This window comes from Bombina bombina, chromosome 2, assembly GCF_027579735.1.
Source record: "Bombina bombina isolate aBomBom1 chromosome 2, aBomBom1.pri, whole genome shotgun sequence".
NCBI classification, from domain to species: domain Eukaryota; kingdom Metazoa; phylum Chordata; class Amphibia; order Anura; family Bombinatoridae; genus Bombina; species Bombina bombina.
The window spans coordinates 1,230,261,360-1,230,283,960 of NC_069500.1; the positions used below are offsets into that span (position 1 = coordinate 1,230,261,360).

Genomic DNA, 22,601 nt, shown 5'->3' on the forward strand with positions numbered 1-22,601 from the left:
CAGTCATCTATTTATCTATACTGTATATCTATTATCATCAATCAATCTATTCTATCTATTCTATCATATATCTGTCCGTATGTCTATCTGTCTATCATCTATCTATGTATCTGCTATCTATATATCTATTATATATTAATCATCTATCTATATTTCTATTATCTATCAATTGATCTTATCTTATCTAATCTATCTAATCTATCTATCTCATGTACAGACACAAAGTAATTTATCATTGTTTCAAAAAATCTAGAAACTATGGGTGTGGTGTCTCTCCTGACTTGTTGCTCCATCAGAGGCGTGTCACTGGTGGGGGTCGCTTGTGTGGTAGTGCAGACAAGATGCTGAGACCCCTTATCATTGACAACACGTGGGACAGGATGAAGTGATCCCTGGCTGTCTGGAGAAGCACGTGAAAAGAAAATCCAGAAGGGAAAGTAGAGGACACACAGTGCTGGGAATGTAAGCAGTCTGAGCATGCTGTCAATGCAACAGTTTGCTTCTCTGCCTCCTGAAGAGCAATACCACCAGCAAGTCATCTGCACAGACAGGGTAAGATCATCATTTAACCCTGGCACTTGTATATATCAGCTTAGGCATATGCTTGTTATTACTATGTTATTAATACGTCTTACTTCAAGCTCAGTCACTTAGCTTTAGATCACTTATTATTATGTAACACGCTTTAACCTATTGGCTGCGAGAGAGAGCTGCAACACATTGCGCACTAATGTTTTATTATTTTTATAGTCATTTTTTCCTGGCAGCCCATGGGTTAAACTAGATATAGTGTGTTCCAAATAGGATGCTAATTAAATGTAAAAACGTTGATATTACGACAACAGCATCCATTGTAATAATAATGTAATTGCATCGAGTTTTGCAGTATGTGTTATCTGGTAACATTTTTATAAGCAGCACCTTTTAATTCAACTGAAACTGTTTAGTGTTTAGCAGAAGGTTTATATCAGTAAATAGATTCAGTACATTTGTCCATTCATTGTACCACGAGTTTTACCCTCTGAAAGGTCATCTTTGCATAATGTGTTTTTTTTTTTTTTAAATGGACATTTAACACAGGTGCAATCAGTTTCCAATCCCTGTAAATTAAAACTAATTGAAATGATTTTGTTTCTGTATTCTGCATACCCTGATGATGTGTTATAGTTAGTAGGCTAATGACAGCGCAATAGGTTAGTGGAGTAATTATAATGACAGGGCTTTTGGATGGGTTGAACAGTAATAATATGATTATTGGAAACTGGTGACACTATATATTGTTAGTGCTGTAGGTTGGTGGACAGGGTTGTAGGTTAATGATAATGTTTTAATGGTTATGCTCTAGAATCTCTAGATTGTACTGTTTGATGTGTGTTCTGCAAATGGATTGTAAAACAGGTGTGTTGTACTGTATTGATTTTAATTCTGTAGGTTGATAAGTTGATTGTACTGGTTTATTAACACTAGGTGAGGTCTACTGAGCCTACATTTAACTGTTTAATGTTGGTGTGGTAAGTTGGCTGTCATGGCTTTGTGTTAGTAATGTAGGTAGTTTGTTATGGTTTCAGTTGGTGATTCAGTTTGGTGAAACTTATGATATTGGTACTTTAGTAATACAGTCAGAATGTAGTGCTGTAGCTGTAGGTTACTTAACCTGTAGATAGAAAGCACAAACACAGTGTAGTATACATGGCTGTAGGTTTGGGTGCTAAATATTTGAATGGTGAATAATATTTAGTGATATAACTATATAAAACAGGTTATGTGATCACTGAATTTTGTGTATGCAACAATGGGAAAGGTTTTTGGGGCAACGGGGTTATACTAAAACCTACTAGAAACAGTGGTATTTATACAACAAAGATCAGTAACAATATTCTATCAATATCCCAATGGTGATTTATTTTTTTCTAATTTTCTTATTCAGATTTCTAACTTATTTATTTGTACCAAAAGTGGTATTCCACTACTTTTGTTTCAATTAAAGCTCAGGTAATTTACACTAAAACTATTTCACTAGCAGTGAAATACAAACATTAATATTTTGCATAGAATTATCCAAATTATTAATGACTTTAAAAGGCTTAGTTTACAATTTAAAAAAAAACACAAAACAATCCCTGTGAAATAATGACTTTCGATAAATAGGTAATGAATATGTACGTGTATGTATGTGTGTGTATATATATATATATATATATATATATATATATATATATATATATATATATATATATACATATATATATATGAATTTATATATATATATATATATATATGTGTATGTAAATATATATGTGTGTATATATATATATATATATATATATATATATAAACAATCCCTGTGAAATAATGACTTTCGATAAATAGGTAATGAATATGTACGTGTATGTATGTGTGTGTATATATATATATATATATATATATATATATATATGAATTTATATATGAATTTATATATATATATATATATATATGTGTATGTAAATATATATGTGTGTATATATATATATATATATATATATATATATATATATATATATGTTACAGTTAATTTTTAAATTTTTCTTTTTAGCTGTTCAGTAATTTTATACATATAACATTGTTTTTATCACACAAGTAGCTAGCTGTCATTAGCTTTCAGAAGCTTGAAGAAATTCAGGAACTTAGATTAACTTTTTAAAACTGTCCTCCACTTGATGTTGGGAGTAAACATTATTGAGAATGAGAACAAATATCAGTTTCAGAAGTCATATGACGATGTAATAGAAGCATACTGTATGATTGATAGTTCAGTATCAGTACATAGAGTTCTTGCATTCAAGTTTTTAGATGATTTTAGAACTGCAGTAACAATGTTGTATTGTATTTTTTCTATCATAATAAAGTGATTTTTACTTTTATACTACAGTGAGGGTGCTTGTATTCCCGTTGGCAAAGGAACTGTAATGTCAGTAAAATATAAACGTATCATGTACTATATCAGTTTCCACTGGTGGCTTGTGTAGTTGAATGTTTCCTGCTTACAATGTTTCATTAATAAAACAGCAGTTTATGTGGAAATAGTTGAAAGATATGGTAATGAAGTTAAATCTGCTTTTCTATTTGTTTTATTAGCATCAGGTATCTAAACCCCCAGACCACTTTAATGCTTTCATACACTGCATTAACACTACTGGCATCTATGCTTGTAAAGTGTTGCACTTTAAATATCCAATTAATAATATAAATCAGCTATTAATTTGATGTGTCAAAGGAGTCTTCTAGGACTCTAAGTAGGGTGTTTGTTTAAATCTTTGTACAAAAAAAATGAAAAGTTAGAGGCAAGAATGTAGCAACAATATGCTTTCTTGTGAGCCTAGATTCATGTAACTGGATATATTACACTTGATTATTTCTTTGTGATTATATCAAATATCTTTTTCGATAAAATTAACTGGCAATATATTCATTGAGCCTAATTCAACACCACTAAAGCCCACAAGTACTATACAGCACCCAAGTTTGTATTCTAATGGATTTGTTGTGGCATAAACACTGTTACAATGGGAAAAGAGCTATGCTGTAGATTTCTGAGTTTTATACAAGTTGATATAGCAAGTACGTCACTGAGAATAAAACCCACTTCATAATACCTACATAAATAAAAATGATCCTAAAATTTTGTTTGCCCCTTTTCTTAAGGATTCTTAGGGGCAGAGGTTAATAAATGTATATGAATCTTAGGAACGAGTCTGAATATTGGGGAGTTGAAATAAAGATTATGTTCAATTTATAAAAAGGTTATTTTAGACCTTTGTCTTACTTTAAGATATTGAGAAGCTCCCTGTTAATTTTTAGGAGCCATACAGATATACATAATAAAATAACAAACTTAGGAGCCAGGTATAACAATATAATACAATATATGGATATATTACTTATTTCAAACTTAAATCAACGATAAGGTTGTAGTGTAATAACTATCTAGCATACTATTGTCTAGGTATTGCCTTCAACATTACTTTTGTCTTTGATGTGGCACCCCAAGACAGATATCACAATACTTTAGGCTGGCCAGACACCCTGGTTGATCATTTTTTCTGATAGTTTTTGTATTTATATTGATATATTTTAAAAATATATTTAACTTGCGTTCATTTAGCCCAGATTTTCCAGCTGCAAAGCATTATATGCAAAACATGATTTATTTATTTTTTGTCAACTACTCAGAGTCCAAATGATCTTGCTCACAGACTGATAAATGTTTCTATGACCTGGTTGTGATGATCAAACATGCGGGCTAAAAATGTATGACATTCTGTATTCATTATAAATGTGTTTTGTTTTTTTGTTGTTGGACATTTTCCAAATCTACATCAATTAGTTTTCATATTTTAAAAATTGTAAGTGCTAAAAATGTAGAAGTAATGGGGAAAAAAAACTAAAAAAAACCCCACAAAAGGTTATTCCTGATTTTTTTTTGATTGAAATACAGTTTTGCTTTGTGTGTTATGTTTATGAGGTTACATAAATATAACAAATGTATATTTGGTAATGCAAAATGTTTTTTACAAAAAAAATGTAAAATCCTTTTTAGCCCTGTATTATAGCTTAATTTAATAGAATGAATATTTGTAAAATTTGTATGACAATATTTTTTGTTTAATCACAATTAACAAAATACTGTTTATTTTATTAACAGTTGTTAACAATTGTTGAAGTATCCAATCTCAATGAACACTAAATCAATATTTAATCACTTCCACCTTTGTACGAGCTTACTATACTCATTGCATTCAAAATTCTATGTATAATCATAACCAAGACAATTACAGTATATCTTAATTAAGGGCAAATTACTATTATTATCTTTTAATTAAACTTTAGTGGAATAAGATTCTGCATCTCAGTAATAATGATTCTATCAGACCAGCTAGCTTCAGAGTCGTTTCAGTAGTTTTAAGAATTATTTAAGTATTTAAGTATTATTTTTAGACACATTTTTTAGTGCCAAAAAAATGCTTTATCATGGTCACCACTGAGCAGGTGAAACTTTCACTTTTAGAAGGGGGCATGTGTTAGAGGTAAGATCTTGGTAATGAAACAGTTAAAGAAGCCCATTGTATCCTACTTGCTGCATAGTGATTTTTAAACAAAAATATTCTGATTTAGAATCTCACTTAGATTATTAGGAAATGAGAGATATGTAATCCTTCCTTTTTTCCATGACCCTTAAAAATAACTCTGTGAGATGAGATTTCATGTTCCCCCCAAATGACCGTCTCCCCTGACCCAATAATGCCTGAGTGGAAAGTCTGAATGTAAAAATACTTGTTTATAAATAGACTGGCAGGTCGTACTCGCGCTCTGAAACCCATGCAGGGTCCTACTGGCTGCCTTTCACATTCCATCTCATTCATAAGAGAAACAGATGGAAAACCTCTGTGTTATCTTAGTACAGAAAAAAGTGAGACCTGTTAAGTTATACAAAGGATTGCGCAACCTACAGCAAGATAAAGCCATCTTCTATTTTCAACTCACAGTACTTCAAATAGCTCATACCTGTTTTGTTTGTATTTTACTGTGTCTGCAAAGGTTGGACACCCATCAATATAGCAAGAGGAGTTGTAATTCATTTCCAGTTCACAATGCAATAATAAATGTGTAGGCATCCAGTTCTATATAGTTTTATATATTTATTAACTATTTATAGTGAATGTAACGTAGTACAATTTACTCTGGGTTAAATTATTATGCATAGAGTTTGTTGCCCCTTTAAGAAATGTTGTAAAAAAAGTGTAAATACTTGAAAAATATTAGTTTTAATGGGTGAGGAACACAAAAATTGGTGATTAACCACTTTCAAGGGTATATTATTATTAACATATATTTGAAAAGCACCACAAAATTCCGTAGCTCTGTAGCCCACATTAATCGAGAGTATATGAATAGTTATGAATGATTATCTAATTCAGTATGTTCAAATAATTTATGTCCTGTGTTAACATTGGTATTCTTCTGGAATTTGTATGACACACTTGTTTTGTTTGTTGCATATATTCTCCTATGACTCCATTAGCGTAATACAAGGTGTTCTGTAAATTCAGTTGGCTGTAAATTATTAAATGAGTTTTGAAGATAATTCTGAAGTCCACAGTGTCTGAAACATCACATTTGCTCTATGATTATGAGAAAACAGTTACCTGTGCTCTATCCCCAAACTCAAGTTTTCAGCTTCGTCTACTAGGCATAAAGGGTTAAGATACCCTTCACAATTAGTATTACCAACTGTTACACGTTTTTAAAACAGAAAACAAACACATATTCATTGATAGAAATATATAAGAATTATATTCACTTAATATTTTATATATGATATATACAATTCCATGTACAGATAAATGTTGATGCCACATTTAGGTCAATCAAATGTTTTTAAAAAAAAACAAATTCTAGCATGTAGCCTTGCAGGCTGACTAATACCATCATGCTATTTATGCACTACACACTTCCACATTTTGTGGAAATAGTTTTAGGTTGCATCAATGCCCTACACTGTACCTGTATATGCCCTAAATGAAGATTTATTTATTTTTAAAAACCACTCATAATGCCTTTTCCATATATCTTATTCCACAACTGAAAAAGCCTATTTAAAAGTAATAGCCTTACAATTATTGTTATCTTTATGCTAAATATAGCATGGCTTTTTATTTGTAATGTGCTAGTGCCTGTAACTAAAAGGCAATAAAAAATGATATTACTCACTTTAAAAGTGAAAATAACTACAAAAACACATATGTGGCGAATATTCATAATCACATTATCCTTATTGCAATGCTTATGAATCTATATGTACTAATATGGTTTAATAAATAAGTTGCCTGAAGCATGATTATAAAAGTAATGAAGTAATTTGATGTACTAAATTTGGCACAGCTATGTAAAAAAAGCCTTGGGCAATGTTGGAAAATACTGGTTCCATTAATATTTGAAAATTAATTACCATACATTTAGAAGTGAATATTGTGTTTATGAGTTCAGATTATTTTGATACGGTTATAATAAGCCTTTAGCTATAAGGTAGTTCAGAGTAGCAAAGAATAGTGGTTAAATTGATAAATAATATGTGTTTCATTTGATATTGCTTCTTAAAGGTCAAAGGTACAGTAGAATGTTTACCAAAAAATGTTGTTGGTATTAATAATACGTTCATTTTAAGGGCTCACATGGCATATGTATGCAACCGATAAATATGGACATATTTATTTATATTTAATTGAACTGAAACTAAATTAATTCTTATTTTTAAAATTTTAGACATTTTATAACATTTTATACATTACAGGAAAATAATTAAAGACACTTTGTTAACAATTTGTAACGATCTGTGATAATATGTAAAGCTCTGTGATATGCAGCAAGTATTTAAGTAAACATTTAAGACCTCTAAGCAGGATAAATAATTGTGGAGTGTTACAAGTTACTAAGGCCTAGATTTGGAGTTCGGCGGTAAAAGGGCTGTTAACGCTCCGCGGGCTTTTTTCTGGCCGCACCATAAATTTAACTCTGGTATCGAGAGTTAAAACAAATGCTGCGTTAGGCTCCAAAAAAGGAGCGTAGAGCATTTTTACCGCAAATGCAACTCTCGATACCAGAGTTGCTTACGGACGCGGCCGGCCTCAAAAACGTGCTCGTGCACGATTCTCCCATAGGAAACAATGGGACTGTTTGAGCTGAAAAAAAACCTAACACCTGCAAAAAAGCAGCGTTCAGCTCCTAACGCAGCCCCATTGATTCCTATGGGGAAACACTTCCTACGTCTGCACCTAACACCCTAACATGTACCCCGAGTCTAAACACCCCTAACCTTACACTTATTAACCCCTAATCTGCCGCCCCCCGCTATCGCTGACCCCTGCATATTTTTTTTAACCCCTAATCTGCCGCTCCGTAAACCGCCGCAACCTACGTTATCCCTATGTACCCCTAATCTGCTGCCCTAACATCGCCGACCCCTATGTTATATTTATTAACCCCTAATCTGCCCCCCACAACGTCGCCGACACCTACCTACACTTATTAACCCCTAATCTGCCGAGCGGACCTGAGCGCTACTATAATAAAGTTATTAACCCCTAATCCGCCTCACTAACCCTATCATAAATAGTATTAACCCCTAATCTGCCCTCCCTAACATCGCCGACACCTACCTTCAATTATTAACCCCTAAACTTCCGATCGGAGCTCACCGCTATTCTAATAAATGGATTAACCCCTAAAGCTAAGTCTAACCCTAACACTAACACCCCCCTAAGTTAAATATAATTTTTATCTAACGAAATAAATTAACTCTTATTAAATAACTTATTCCTATTTAAAGCTAAATACTTACCTGTAAAATAAATCCTAATATAGCTACAATATAAATTATAATTATATTATAGCTATTTTAGGATTAATATTTATTTTACAGGCAACTTTGTAATTATTTTAACCAGGTACAATAGCTATTAAATAGTTAAGAACTATTTAATAGTTACCTAGTTAAAATAATAACAAATTTACCTGTAAAATAAATCCTACCCTAAGATATAATTAAACCTAACACTACCCTATCAATAAAATAATTAAATAAACTACCTACAATTACCTACAATTAACCTAACACTACACTATCAATAAATTAATTAAACACAATTGCTACAAATAAATACAATTAAATAAACTAGCTAAAGTACAAAAAATAAAAAAGATCTAAGTTACAGAAAATAAAAAAATATTTACAAACATAATAAAAATATTACAACAATTTTAAACTAATTACACCTACTCTAAGCCCCCTAATAAAATAACAAAGCCCCCCAAAATAAAAAAATCCCTACCCTATTCTAAATTAAAAAAGTTACAAGCTCTTTTACCTTACCAGCCCTGAACAGGGCCCTTTGCGGGGCATGCCCCAAGAATTTCAGCTCTTTTGCCTGTAAAAAAAAACATACAATACCCCCCCCAACATTACAACCCACCACCCACATACCCCTAATCTAACCCAAACCCCCCTTAAATAAACCTAACACTAATCCCCTGAAGATCTTCCTACCTTGTCTTCACCATCCAGGTATCACCGATCCGTCCTGGCTCCAAGATCTTCATCCAACCCAAGCGGGGGTTGGCGATCCATAATCCGGTGCTGAAGAGGTCCAGAAGAGGCTCCAAAGTCTTCCTCCTATCCGGCAAGAAGAGGACATCCGGACCGGCAAACATCTTCTCCAAGCGGCATCTTCGATCTTCTTCCATCCGGTGCGGAGCGGGTCCATCTTGAAGCAGGCGACGCAGATCCATCCTCTTCTTCCGATGTCTCCCGACTAATGACTGTTCCTTTAAGGGACGTCATCCAAGATGGCGTCCCTCGAATTCCGATTGGCTGATAGGATTCTATCAGCCAATCGGAATTAAGGTAGGAATTTTCTGATTGGCTGATGGAATCAGCCAATCAGAATCTAGTTCAATCCGATTGGCCGATCCAATCAGCCAATCAGATTGAGCTCGCATTCTATTGGCTGATCGGAACAGCCAATAGAATGCGAGCTCAATCTGATTGGCTGATTGGATCAGCCAATCGGATTGAACTTGATTCTGATTGGCTGATTCCATCAGCCAATCAGAAAATTCCTACCTTAATTCCGATTGGCTGATAGAATCCTATCAGCCAATCGGAATTCGAGGGACGCCATCTTGGATGACGTCCCTTAAAGGAACAGTCATTAGTCGGGAGACATCGGAAGAAGAGGATGGATCCGCGTCGCCTGCTTCAAGATGGACCCGCTCCGCACCGGATGGAAGAAGATCGAAGATGCCGCTTGGAGAAGATGTTTGCCGGTCCGGATGTCCTCTTCTTGCCGGATAGGAGGAAGACTTTGGAGCACCGGATTTTGGATCGCCAACCCCCGCTTGGGTTGGATGAAGATCTTGGAGCCAGGACGGATCGGTGATACCTGGATGGTGAAGACAAGGTAGGAAGATCTTCAGGGGATTAGTGTTAGGTTTATTTAAGGGGGGTTTGGGTTAGATTAGGGGTATGTGGGTGGTGGGTTGTAATGTTGGGGGGGGGTATTGTATGTTTTTTTTTACAGGCAAAAGAGCTGAAATTCTTGGGGCATGCCCCGCAAAGGGCCCTGTTCAGGGCTGGTAAGGTAAAAGAGCTTGTAACTTTTTTAATTTAGAATAGGGTAGGGAATTTTTTATTTTGGGGGGCTTTGTTATTTTATTAGGGGGCTTAGAGTAGGTGTAATTAGTTTAAAATTGTTGTAATATTTTTATTATGTTTGTAAATATTTTTTTATTTTCTGTAACTTAGATCTTTTTTATTTTTTGTACTTTAGCTAGTTTATTTAATTGTATTTATTTGTAGCAATTGTGTTTAATTAATTTATTGATAGTGTAGTGTTAGGTTAATTGTAGGTAATTGTAGGTAGTTTATTTAATTATTTTATTGATAGGGTAGTGTTAGGTTTAATTATATCTTAGGTTAGGATTTATTTTACAGGTAAATTTGTTATTATTTTAACTAGGTAACTATTAAATAGTTCTTAACTATTTAATAGCTATTGTACCTGGTTAAAATAATTACAAAGTTACCTGTAAAATAAATATTAATCCTAAAATAGCTACAATGTAATTATAATTTATAGTGTAGCTATATTAGGATTTATTTTACAGGTAAGTATTTAGCTTTAAATAGGAATCATTTATTTAATAAGAGTTAATTTATTTCGTTAGATAAAAATTATATTTAACTTAGGGGGGTGTTAGTGTTAGGGTTAGACTTAGCTTTAGGGGTTAATACATTTATTAGAATAGCGGTGAGCTCCGGTCGTCAGATTAGGGGTTAATAATTGAAGTTAGGTGTCGGCGATGTTAGGGAGGGCAGATTAGGGGTTAATACTATTTATGATAGGGTTAGTGAGGCGGGTTAGGGGTTAATAACTTTATTATAGTAGCGCTCAGGTCCGCTCGGCAGATTAGGGGTTAATAAGTGTAGGCAGGTGTCGGCGACGTTGAGGGGGGCAGATTAGGGGTTAATAAATATAATATAGGGGTCGGCGGTGTTAGGGGTAGCAGATTAGGGGTACATAGGGATAACGTAGGTGGCGGCGATTTGCGGTCGGTGGATTAGGGGTTAATTATTTTAAGTAGCTTGCGGCGACGTTGTGGGGGGCAAGTTAGGGGTTAATAAATATAATACAGGGGTCGGCGGGGTTAGGGGCAGCAGATTAGGGGTACATAAGTATAACGTAGGTGGCGGTCGGCAGATTAGGGGTTAAAAATTTTAATCGAGTGGCGGCGATGTGGGGGGACCTCGGTTTAGGGGTACATAGGTAGTTTATGGGTGTTAGTGTACTTTAGGCTACAGTAGTTAAGAGCTTTATAAACCGGCGTTAGCCAGAAAGCTCTTAACTCCTGCTATTTTCAGGCGGCTGGAATCTTGTCGTTAGAGCTCTAACGCTCACTGCAGAAACGACTCTAAATACCAGCGTTAGAAAGATCCCATTGAAAAGATAGGCTACGCAAATGGCGTAGGGGGATCTGCGGTATGGAAAAGTCGCGGCTGAAAAGTGAGCGTTAGACCCTTTAATCACTGACTCCAAATACCAGCGGGCGCCCAAAACCAGCGTTAGGAGCCTCTAACGCTGGTTTTGACGGCTACCGCCGAACTCTAAATCTAGGCCTCAGTGTGCTTGCTAGTAAGATAAACACTAACTTAATCACTTGTGTTAATTTAGCCTGAGGGATAAGACCCAATAATATGAGTAGTACTAATGAGCTTTATCTTAGGCAGGTCTTATATAGTGCAACAGGAAGCTTAAGGGTTAAACATAAATAGTATAAGTCTGTAAAGTCAGATTCACTGGTGACAGGTGAAATATGGAACCCAGACTGCACAGATACAAACAGGAGTTTTACCTTCAATTCAACTGTTATTTAAAGAGTAATGTCAAATGAGTAAACAGAGACTTAAGCACTCTATATACAGAACCTTAATTCAGAAGCAGAGCCTGTTAGAGGAATCCCAGATGCGGGTAGGTAGAATACTTGCAGGGATTAGTGAGCGTGCAGCGTGGTAATGGCTCCGTGTAGCTGGGAGTCTGTATGCTGTCTGTTTAGACAGGGAGAGTGTGTCAGAGCGGTAGCGTGAATCGGCGCTGCGGTGACGTCAGTGGCTGTGGCAGCTTGAAGCAGAAGCTGCTTGTAACGGCAAAAGGTTTCTCTGATCAGGAGAATCTTGTTTTGGTACTCTAGGTAAGGAGTTGAGCTGCTTTACTTTGGCAATAAACTTCAATAAACCAGCAATGCATCTTGGTTACAAGGAGATTAAATAAGGAAACCTGATCAGCTTAATTGAAATAAAAGGTGGTATGACAGGTTAGATACGCTGTGTAAGGTGGAATGGATTTAGACATGACATATCCCCCCTGCAAAGGAACCCCAAAGGTGTCAAGGCGCGGGTCTTTCTGGATGGCGCCTATGGAAAAGGGACACCAGACGGGGTGCAGAGAGATTGGAGGCCGGCTCCCAAGAACCCGCGGAAGAATCAAATCCAACCCAATGCACTAGGTACTCAAGTTGACCATGGCAACGCCTAGAGTCCAAGATAGAGTGGACTTCATACTCAGGATCGGGTGCCGGGGAAGACGGTGGAGGGAGAGGCAGACATCGGGAGGTGTCACAAGGCTTGATGAGGGAGATGTGGAACGTCGGATGGATGCGGTAGGAAGAGGGCAACTGCAGAGTGACCGTGAGAGGGTTGCTGATGGAGATGATGGGAAAAGGCCCCACAAAAAGGTTGTTGAATTTCCTACAAGGAGTAGGTATCCTGAGATTTTTTGTGGCTAACCAAACCAGGTCACCAACCTTGTATACGGGAGGAGCCCGATGTCGGAGGTCATAGGAGCGTTTCTGGGTGGCTTGAGCTTGCTGAATGTTATCTTTGATTACGGTAAATGTTTGTTTGATAGAATTGATCAGGTCATTAACCTGCGGACAAGGAGTGTCAGTTGGAGGTAACGGATGAAATCGTGGGTGGAGTCCGTTGTTGGCATAAAAGGGTGAATACCCCGTGGAGGTGTTGGTAGTGTTATTAAAGGCGAATTCAGCGTGTGGTAGGAAAGATAGCCAAGAGTCCTGTTTGTTGGAGCAAAAGCATCTCAAATATTGTTCCAACCACTGATTGGTTCTCTCACATAACCCATTAGATTGCGGATGGTATGCGGTGGTAAGATGTTGTTGGATAGAAAGAGATTGACAAAGATATTTCCAAAACTTGGAGGTGAATTGTGACCCTCTGTCACTGAGGACGGATGTTGGGAGTCCATGTAGTCTAACAACCTCTTTGATGAACAGTTCTGCAGTTTTTTGAGCAGTCGGTAGTGATTCTATTGGAATAAAATGTGCCATTCGTGAGAATAAGTCAACAACAACAAAGATAACAGTCATGCCGTCGGATTTTGGAAGGTCCACTATGAAGTCCATGGACACACTAGCCCAAGGGCGTTCAGGAATAGGTAAATTCTGTAATAGCCCCAGAGGCAATTGATGTGAGGGTTTACAAGTCTGGCATGTGGGACAAGACTTGACATAATTGTTAACAGACATTCTCATAGATGGCCACCAGAAATATCTGCGAAGTAGATCTAGGGTCTTGTGTATACCCAAGTGACCAGCTAAGGAAGAGTCATGGGAGAGTGATAGGGCTTTGTTGCGGAGCGAAGGAGGTATATAAAGTTTGGAGTGGTTGCAGAGAACTCCGTTGACATCAGGTAAGAGAGGGTAAGAAGATTTTGTTGTATCCAGCTGTTGTTGGGTTTTTAGTTCAGCAAAATCCTTGGAGAGGAGACCTATGATGTGGGACTTGGGGATAATAGTTGAGTAGGATGGGGTTGTCTGGAGTCTAGCATCCTTACGAGAGAGGGCGTCAGCCTTCCCGTTTTTTGTTCCAGGACGGTAAGTGATGGTGTAGGAGAATCGGGAAAAGTAAAGACTCCAGCGGAGCTGATGGGCTGAGAGAGTACGGTTGGTCTGGAGGTATTGCAAGTTCTTATGATCCGTGGAAAATCACTATGGGTTGTTCTGCGGCCTCCAATAAGTGTCTCCACTGGTCGAAAGATGACTTAATGGCCAAAAGCTCCTTTTCACCAACTGGATAGTTCAACTCCGCTGGTGTCAGAAGTCTGGAAAAGTAACATACTGGATGGAGTGAGTCTTTTGGAGAAGCTTTTTGTGAGAGAACGGAGCCGATAGCGTAGTCTGATGCATCCACCTCTAGGACAAACTGTGCTTTGCTATTAGGTAGTTGTAGAACTGGGGATGTGATAAACCGCGACTTTAGGAGATCAAAGGCGTTCTGTGCCTGGGAAGTCCATAGAAAGGCAGAAGTGGTTTTGGTCAGATTAGTGAGGGGTTTGGTGATGGCTGCGAAATCTTTAATGAACCGTCTGTAAAAATTTGCAAAGCCTAAAAAACGTTGGACGTCTTTTATATTGGAGGGTCTTGGCCAGGAGGTGATAGCTGTAATTTTACTGTCCTCCATCATGATGTTACTTTTACTAATATTGTAGCCCAAGAAGGAAACCTGACTGACATGGAAAAGGCATTTTTCCAGCTTAACATACAATTTGTGTGTCTGTAGTCTGGATAGTACAAGCCTGACGTGATTGATATGTTCTGAGTAAGAAGAAGAGTAGATTAGGATGTCGTCAAGGTAGACCACCAGAAAAGTGTCAAGAATATCCCTAAAGATGTCATTAATGAAGTTTTGAAATGTTGCCGGAGCATTACAGAGACCGAACGGCATAACGGTATACTCGAAAAGACCATACCTGGTCCTAAATGCCGTCAGCCACTCGTCTCCGGCCCTTATTCTAACAAGGTTGTATGCGCCCCTAAGATCCAGTTTCGTGAATATAGTTGCACCTCTTAACCTCTAAATCAATTCTGGGATGAGAGGTAGTGGGTATCGGTTCTTTACAGTACGCTTATTGAGTTCCCGATAATCAATTATGGGACGTAAGGACCCATCCTTGTTTTTAACAAAAAAGATGCCGGCTCCGGCAGGGGAAGTGGATGGACGGATAAACCCCTTCTTTAAATTCTCAGCAATGTAAGACTTTAGATGGATTAATTCGGGTCTTGAGAGGGGGTAAATATGCCCATAGGGTATGGTTACCCCAGGGAGAAGGTCAATGGGGCAATCGTAAGGCCTATGTGGAGGCAATGTCTCAGCCTCCTTTTTGTTGAAAACCTCAGAGAAGTCAAGATATGGAGAAGGAATGGTAGGAGTAGTTGTGGAAAGCAAGTTGGAATTAGGAAAACACGTGGAAGTACAGTAAGGTGATGAGAAGGATAAGGTGAGAGAATCCCAAATGAACTGTAGGTTGGTGTTTTTTGAGCCAAGAGATACCCAGAACGATAGGATAAATTGGAGAAGAGATGATATCAAAAGAGATAGTCTCAGAATGACCAGAAGTAGATGTAACAAGGAGAGGGATGGTTTGTTGAGAGACTGGACCTGATGCTAATGGTGTACCATCAATGACTTTAAGAGGCATAGGTGTGCTTTTGAACAAAAAAGGTATTTTATTAACTTCAACTAAACTTAAATCAATAAAGTTTGCACATGCTCCGGTGTCAATCATGGCGTTACAGTTTATCCTGTGTCGATCCCACTGCAAAAGTAAGGGTAAAGTAAGATAGGTGGTAGATAAGGTTTTTGTATGTAAGCAATGTTTAGTTGTGAGTGCCTTACCTAACTTCTGCTTTGTGAGTAAAGGACATTCTTTAACAGTATGTTCAGTCCCCCCACAATACATACAGAGATTGAGTGTACGGCGTCTAGCCTTCTCTTGTGGGGAAAGAGGTCCTCTGAGGAAACTGATATCCATAGGCTGTTCAGCTGAAGAACTGGAAGTAGGAGGTGTGGGTAAAACCCTGCATACAGGAGTAGTAGAAGGGTTTCTTTCTTGTCTCCTCTCCCTAAGCCTACGGTCTATAGTGATAGTAAGAGCGTATAACTCTTCAAGGAGGTCTGGTATGCCTACCCTGGCTAGTTCGTCCTTAATGTACTCCGCCAATCATAGGCGATACTGGTTTTTTAAAGAAACCTCATTCCAGAGGGAATCCCTGGCCCAGATCTTAAAGCGGGTGATATACTCCTCTACCGGTGTTTTTAGCTGCCTTAGTTTACCTTCTGCAGTAACTTGCCGATAGGGGTCGTCATAAAGGGTAGACAAAGCTTTGAGGAATGCATCTAAAGAGTTTAGGATAGGATCCTGGGTCTCATAAAATGAATCTGCCCAGGCCCTAGGTTCTCCCCTCAAGTAGGACAATATAGTGAGCACCTTGCTCCGGTCAGTAGCATAGGTCCTGGGACGTAAGTCAAACAATAGTAGACAGGCATTTCTAAACTGTCTGAAAGTGGAGCGATCACCAGAAAACTTCTCTGGGTTCAGCCTGGTGGTCGTTTCCGGTATTTCTGTTAGATAAAACTTCCCTAAAACAGGCTTTGAGGCTCTGGTTCTCTACTTGCAGCTCTCTAAAAGCCTGGGTCAGATTATCTAAACGTTGGTTAAGGCTGTGTAGTTGTGGGGTCACATCAGAAGGCTCCATTTTAACATGGCTGGTTTATTATGTAGCGATCTGTGATAATATGTAAAGCTCTGTGATATGCAGCAAATATTTAAGTAAACATTTAAGACCTCTAAGCAGGATAAATAATTGTGGAGTGTTACAAGTTACTAAGTGTGCTTGCTAGTAAGATAAACACTAACTTAATCACTTGTGTTAATTTAGCCTGAGGGATAAGACCCAATAATATGAGTAGTACTAATGAGCTTTATCTTAGGCAGGTCTTATATAGTGCAACAGGAAGCTTAAGGGTTAAACATAAATAGTATAAGTCTGTAAAGTCAGATTCACTGGTGACAGGTGAACCCAGACTGCACAGATACAAACAGGAGTTTTACCTTCAATTCAACTGTTGTTTAAAGAGTAATGTCAAATGAGTAAACAGAGACTTAAGCACTCTATATACAGAACCTTAATTCAGAAGCAGAGCCTGTGAGAGGAATCCCAGATGCGGGTAGGTAGAATACTTGCAGGGATTAGTGAGCGTGCAGCGTGGTAATGGCTCCGTGTAGCTGGGAGTCTGTATGCTGTCTGTTTAGACAGGGAGAGTGTGTCAGAGCGGTAGCGTGAATCGGCGCTGCGGTGACGTCAGCGGCTGTGGCAGCTTGAAGCAGAAGCTGCTTGTAACGGCAAAAGGTTTCTCTGATCAGGAGAATCTTGTTTTGGTACTCTAGGTAAGGAGTTGAGCTGCTTTACTTTGGCAATAAACTTCAATAAACCAGCAATGCATCTTGGTTACAAGGAGATTAAATAAGGAAACCTGATCAGCTTAATTGAAATAAAAGGTGGTATGACAGGTTAGATATGCTGTGTAAGGTGGAATGGATTTAGACATGACACAATTATAACAAAAAAATGCACATTAGTGTTCATGGAGGAGTTTGTGTTAATATAATTTAAAGGAGAACCAAGGAAAATAAACATAGAGATATTGAGAGCGTGGTGATGGCAGACGATTAAAAGAGATAAAGTTGGAAAGGGAGGAGTGAGCATCAGATATCAGTCAGGAAAAAAGAAACTAGTCAGGGAATTACAAGGTAATGATCTAAACAATTTTAAATACAGAAAGAGTCTAATTTTTTGAAAAGGCCTAAGTTACTGGTGAAACGTACGTCGGATAATCACGGACAGTTTTGTCACAAGTGGGTGGAACTTTGTTGTATCACTCAATTCTCTGCTTGGGAATGGCAGAGAATACTGAGTTGCAGTCAGCCTCTTAACCTACAGAGAGTTTGTTTACTGTGTTCTTTGTTTTTATGTTTACAATTTAAATAAATGTTCTTTTACTGGATCCTCTGAATACTCTTTTCTAATGCCACAAGACTGGAAACTAAAACGCTATAACTGGGTGCTAAGTCATAGCTCTTATAAATGTGAGTACGGTTTCAAGTCTTTAAGGGTTAGTTTATTCATCCCAACTTCCCTATTTGGTACACATTTTCTTCCCTTTGAGGCCATCCTTGCATTGATTATGCTGAGGACCAGCACTCTATGATTGCTTTTCAATATATATGTACACAATGTTTTTATACAAGTTGTTATTCTTACTTTCTGTTTTCTCCCTGGCAATTTCTTACTTTCCTTGGTGAAAAACTGCTCATACTGTGGCACAATAAATATTTGCTCAATCAACTGTTCAAAAGTAAAGAAATTCTGAACTTATACACCCATATACCCTGGGAAATTTCTACAGAATCATAAATCCCACAACATATGGCATCATCAGACCACTAGTGACGTAGGACAGTACAGCCAAAATCACAAACTGTATCGCCTGCCCTATTGAAAATAAGCAGAGCAAGCTCTAGTTCCTCTGCTCAAGCTTTCAGGTTAGTGAAAGAGGGATTGTTCTTGTTACTGCCTGATGACAACAATCTGAATAAAGACAGAAGCAGATTTGCAGCCAGGGGAAATAGTTACCAGGCATCCATGGTTTCAGAAATAAATATCTTAATAAACATTTCCAAACCTTTGGGAAGGATTAAACAAATATGATTCAAGGGCAGATTACAAGTGGATCAGTATTTAACGCTCCTTCTCGTGTTTCTCTCATTTTCCGGCCCCCTGTATCATGTGACAGACATCAGCCAATCACAGACTAGTATACGTATATCCTGTGAGATAGTACAAATGTTTAGTAGGATCTTGTTCTTCTCAAAGTGTTAATATAAAAATACTTTGCAAAATTTGATAATGGAAGTAAATTGGAAAGTGTCTTAACACTGCATGCTCTTTCTAAATCATATATGTTTATTTTGACTTGAGTGTCCCTTTAAAGAACATACTAGACCTGGAGGAGAAATTTCAGCGATGCCTATAGGATGCCCCTGTTCAGTTCACTAGCTATCTTTATTTGAAAAGCAAGAATGTAAGCTTAGCAGCCGGCTCATTTTTGGTTCACCACCTGGGTTACACTTGCTGAATGGTGGCTAAGCACTTAACTGGGTGCTGAACCAAAATGTACCGGCTCCTTAGCTTAGATTCCATCTTTTTCAAATAAAGATAGAAAAAGAACAAAGAAAAATTGATAATAGGAGTAAATTAGAAAGTTGCTTAAAATTGCATGCTCTATCTAAAGTAAAAAAATGTGTTTAGTGTCCCTTTAAACAATTTTGCTTATGCACAATTAAATATTTAATTTGCCTTATTTTCTTACAGGTACTGCTAGGTTAATGTTACATAATTCTGCACATATTAGACACTCTTCATAAGGTAAAAACTGCCTTCATAGAATTAGGATAGGGCCAGAAAGCATTAGCCCTAAATGCTCTAACATTTAATTTTTGCACTAAAACATATTTTTAATATTTTGAGTTTGCTATAGAGTAATACGAATATGATATTATTAATACAAATATAGATATTTATAACACAAATAATCCTGTCCGTTATTGAACAGGCACAGTAATGATGGATTTGAGTTATTACATTATATCCATGTCACTTTAAAGGGACATAAAACCCAACATATGTCTTTCATGATTCAGATAGGTCATACATTTTTAAACAACTTTCCAATTTACTTCAATGATCTAATTTGCTTCATTCGATTGGTATCCTTTGTTGAAAAGAATACCATTACGCTTGGGAGCTGGGAATCAGCTGCTGATTGGTGGAATAACATATATGCCTCTTGTCATTGGCTTACTGATGTGTTCAGCTAACTTTCAGTAGTGCATTGCTGCCCTTTCAATAAAGGATACCAAGAGAATGAAACAAAATTGATAATACAAGTGAAATGGAAAGTTGTATTAAATTATATGTTCTATCTGAGTCATGAAATATTTTTTTTGTGTTTCATGTCCCTTTAAGATAAGCTAGGAGGTTGTTTTCTGTATTTCACTGCTGTGATTGCACAACTCTTTCACTGGCATTGTCCCAGCACATACAATAATCAGTTTATCCCGTAATTCATTCATTTTAAATTATATTAGGCATAAAAACTTGTTCTGTGAAATTATTAATGGTTTATAATTAATAACATATTTTTTTCAATATTAACTTTTCCCAGATATTCATGTCTGGATGTACTTGATCTGGAATTAATGTTTTAATTAAAATATTAAACTGTTGTTGATGTATTAAGCACAAGCTTTTTACAGTAATATTTTACAGCTTTAGTACAGTTAGAGCTTTGGAATAATTAAAAAAGCTTATTTTAAGAATACAGCATCTATAGTATAAGAAACACATCTGGGGCCCGATCCGATATGCAGCGTCGCCCGCAAATGCCGGCGACACAGAATTTTGCGCTGGTTTGGTATCCTACATACGGCGTAACCTATCCTATATACGGCGTAACCTAGAAATTGCGCTCGTATATTTCTGCTTTCGGCCGTAGTTTTTTTGGGCCATAGGCAGGTATACCAAACCAGCGCTGTTTGGTATCCAATATACAGCGTAAGGACTTACGCGGCGAAAATGGAGAAATCTTACTCCATTTTCACCTCGCCACAAAAAGCAGCCGTAGTAAGCCTTACGCTGTCTATTGGAGCCCCGTAACTCCCTAAACTAGCTACAAAATAAACCTAACACCTAACGCATGCGCAATGTCTATCTACCTGTCACCCGCGATCTGCTAAATAAAACCTAACACCTAACGCATGCGCAATGTCTATCTACCTGTCAACCGCGATCCCCCGCCGCAATCCCTAATAAAATATTTAACCCCTAAACCGCCGCTCCCGGACCCCGCCGCCACCTACATTAACTACCCACTAATGTGATCCCCCTACACCGTCGCCAACTATATTAAACTACCCCCTAAAGTGAGCCCCTTACACCGCCGCCATCTACCTTACCTACCCCCTAAAGTGAGCTCCTACCCTGCCGCCATCTATTTTAAAATTATTAACCCCTAATCTAATCCCCCTACCCTGCCGCCAGCTATATTAAATTATTTAACCCCTAATCTAATCCCCCTACCCCGCCGCCAGCTATATTCAATTATTTAACCCCTAATCTAATCCCCCTACCCCGCCGCCACCTATATTAAATTAATTAACCCCTAATTTAATCCCCCTACCCCGCCGCCAGCTATATTAAATTATTTAAATACTAAAATACTAAACTATCCCTACCACTAAACCTAAGTCTAACCCTACAAATAGCCCTGAAAAGGGCTTTTTGCGTGGCATTACCCCAAAGTAAACTGCTCTATTGCCAGCCCTTTAAAGGGCTTTTTGCGGGGAATGCCCCAAAGAATTCAGCTCTTTTACCAGCCCTTAAAAGGGCTTTTGGTGGGGCTTTGTCACAAAGTAAACAGCTCTTTTGCCTACAATCTAAATCCCCCTACACCGCCGCCACTTATAATAAATGTATTAACCCCTAATCTAATCCCCCTACACCGTCGCCAGCTGTATTAAACACATTAACCCCTAATCTAATCCCCCTACACCGCCGCCAGCTATATTAAACACATTAACCCCTAATCTAATCCCCCTACACCTAAATTAGGGTTAATTTAGTTAATATAGTTATTATATTATATATATTAACTATATTAACCCTAATTATATTAGGGTTAATATAGTTCATATCATTATTATATTATATTATATTATATATATATATATATATATATATATATATATATATATATATATATATATATATATATATATATATATTAAGTATAATAACCCTAACTAACTCTAACATCCCTAACTAAACTCTTATTAAAATAAATCTAATATTAATATTATTAATTAAAATATTCCTATTTAAATCTAAATACTTACCTATAAAATAAACCTTAAGATAGCTACAATGCAATTAATAATTACATTGTAGCTATTTTAGGGTTTATATTTATTTTACAGGTAACTTGGTATTTATTTTAACTAGGTACAATAGCTATTAAATAGTTAATAACTATTTAATAGCTACCTAGTTAAAATAATTACCAGTGTACCTGTAAAATAAATCCTAACCTAAGTTACAAATACACCTACACTATCGATAACTAAAATAAACTACAAATATCTAAACTAAAATACAATTAAATAAACTAAACTAAATTACAGAAAAAAACAAACACTAAATTACAAAATTTTAAGCTAATTACACCTATTCTAAGCCGCCTAATAAAATAATAAAGCCCCCCAAAATAAAAAAATGCCCTACCCTATTCTAAATTAAAAAAGTTCAAAGCTCTTTTACCTTACCAGCCCTTAAAAGGGCCTTTTGCGGGGCATGCCCCAACATTAAAACCCACCACCCACATACCCCTAATCTAACCCAAACCCCCCTAAATAAACCTAACACTACCCCCCTGAAGATCTCCCTACCTTGTATTCACCCAGCCAGGCAGAACTCTTCTTCCATCCGGGCGATGTCTTCAAGCAAGCGGCAGAGAGTCTTTTTACACCCGGGCGATGTCTTCAAGCAAGCGGCAGAGAGTCTTCTTCCATCCGGTGATGTCTTCAAGCAAAGCGGCA

The 22,601-nt window shown here is 37.1% G+C and overlaps 1 protein-coding gene across 1 annotated transcript in view; it reads left to right on the forward strand.

Moving 5' to 3' along the window:
* Positions 1 to 275: 275 nt before the first annotated feature.
* Positions 276 to 22,601, forward strand: part of CORIN (corin, serine peptidase) — a 720,658-nt gene continuing 698,332 nt past the window's right edge. Inside the window, exon 1 of the mRNA XM_053703991.1 lies at positions 276 to 552. Within this exon, the coding sequence (XP_053559966.1) occupies positions 478 to 552 (75 nt within the window). The 5' untranslated portion in view covers positions 276 to 477. The remainder of the gene's footprint in view (positions 553 to 22,601) is intronic.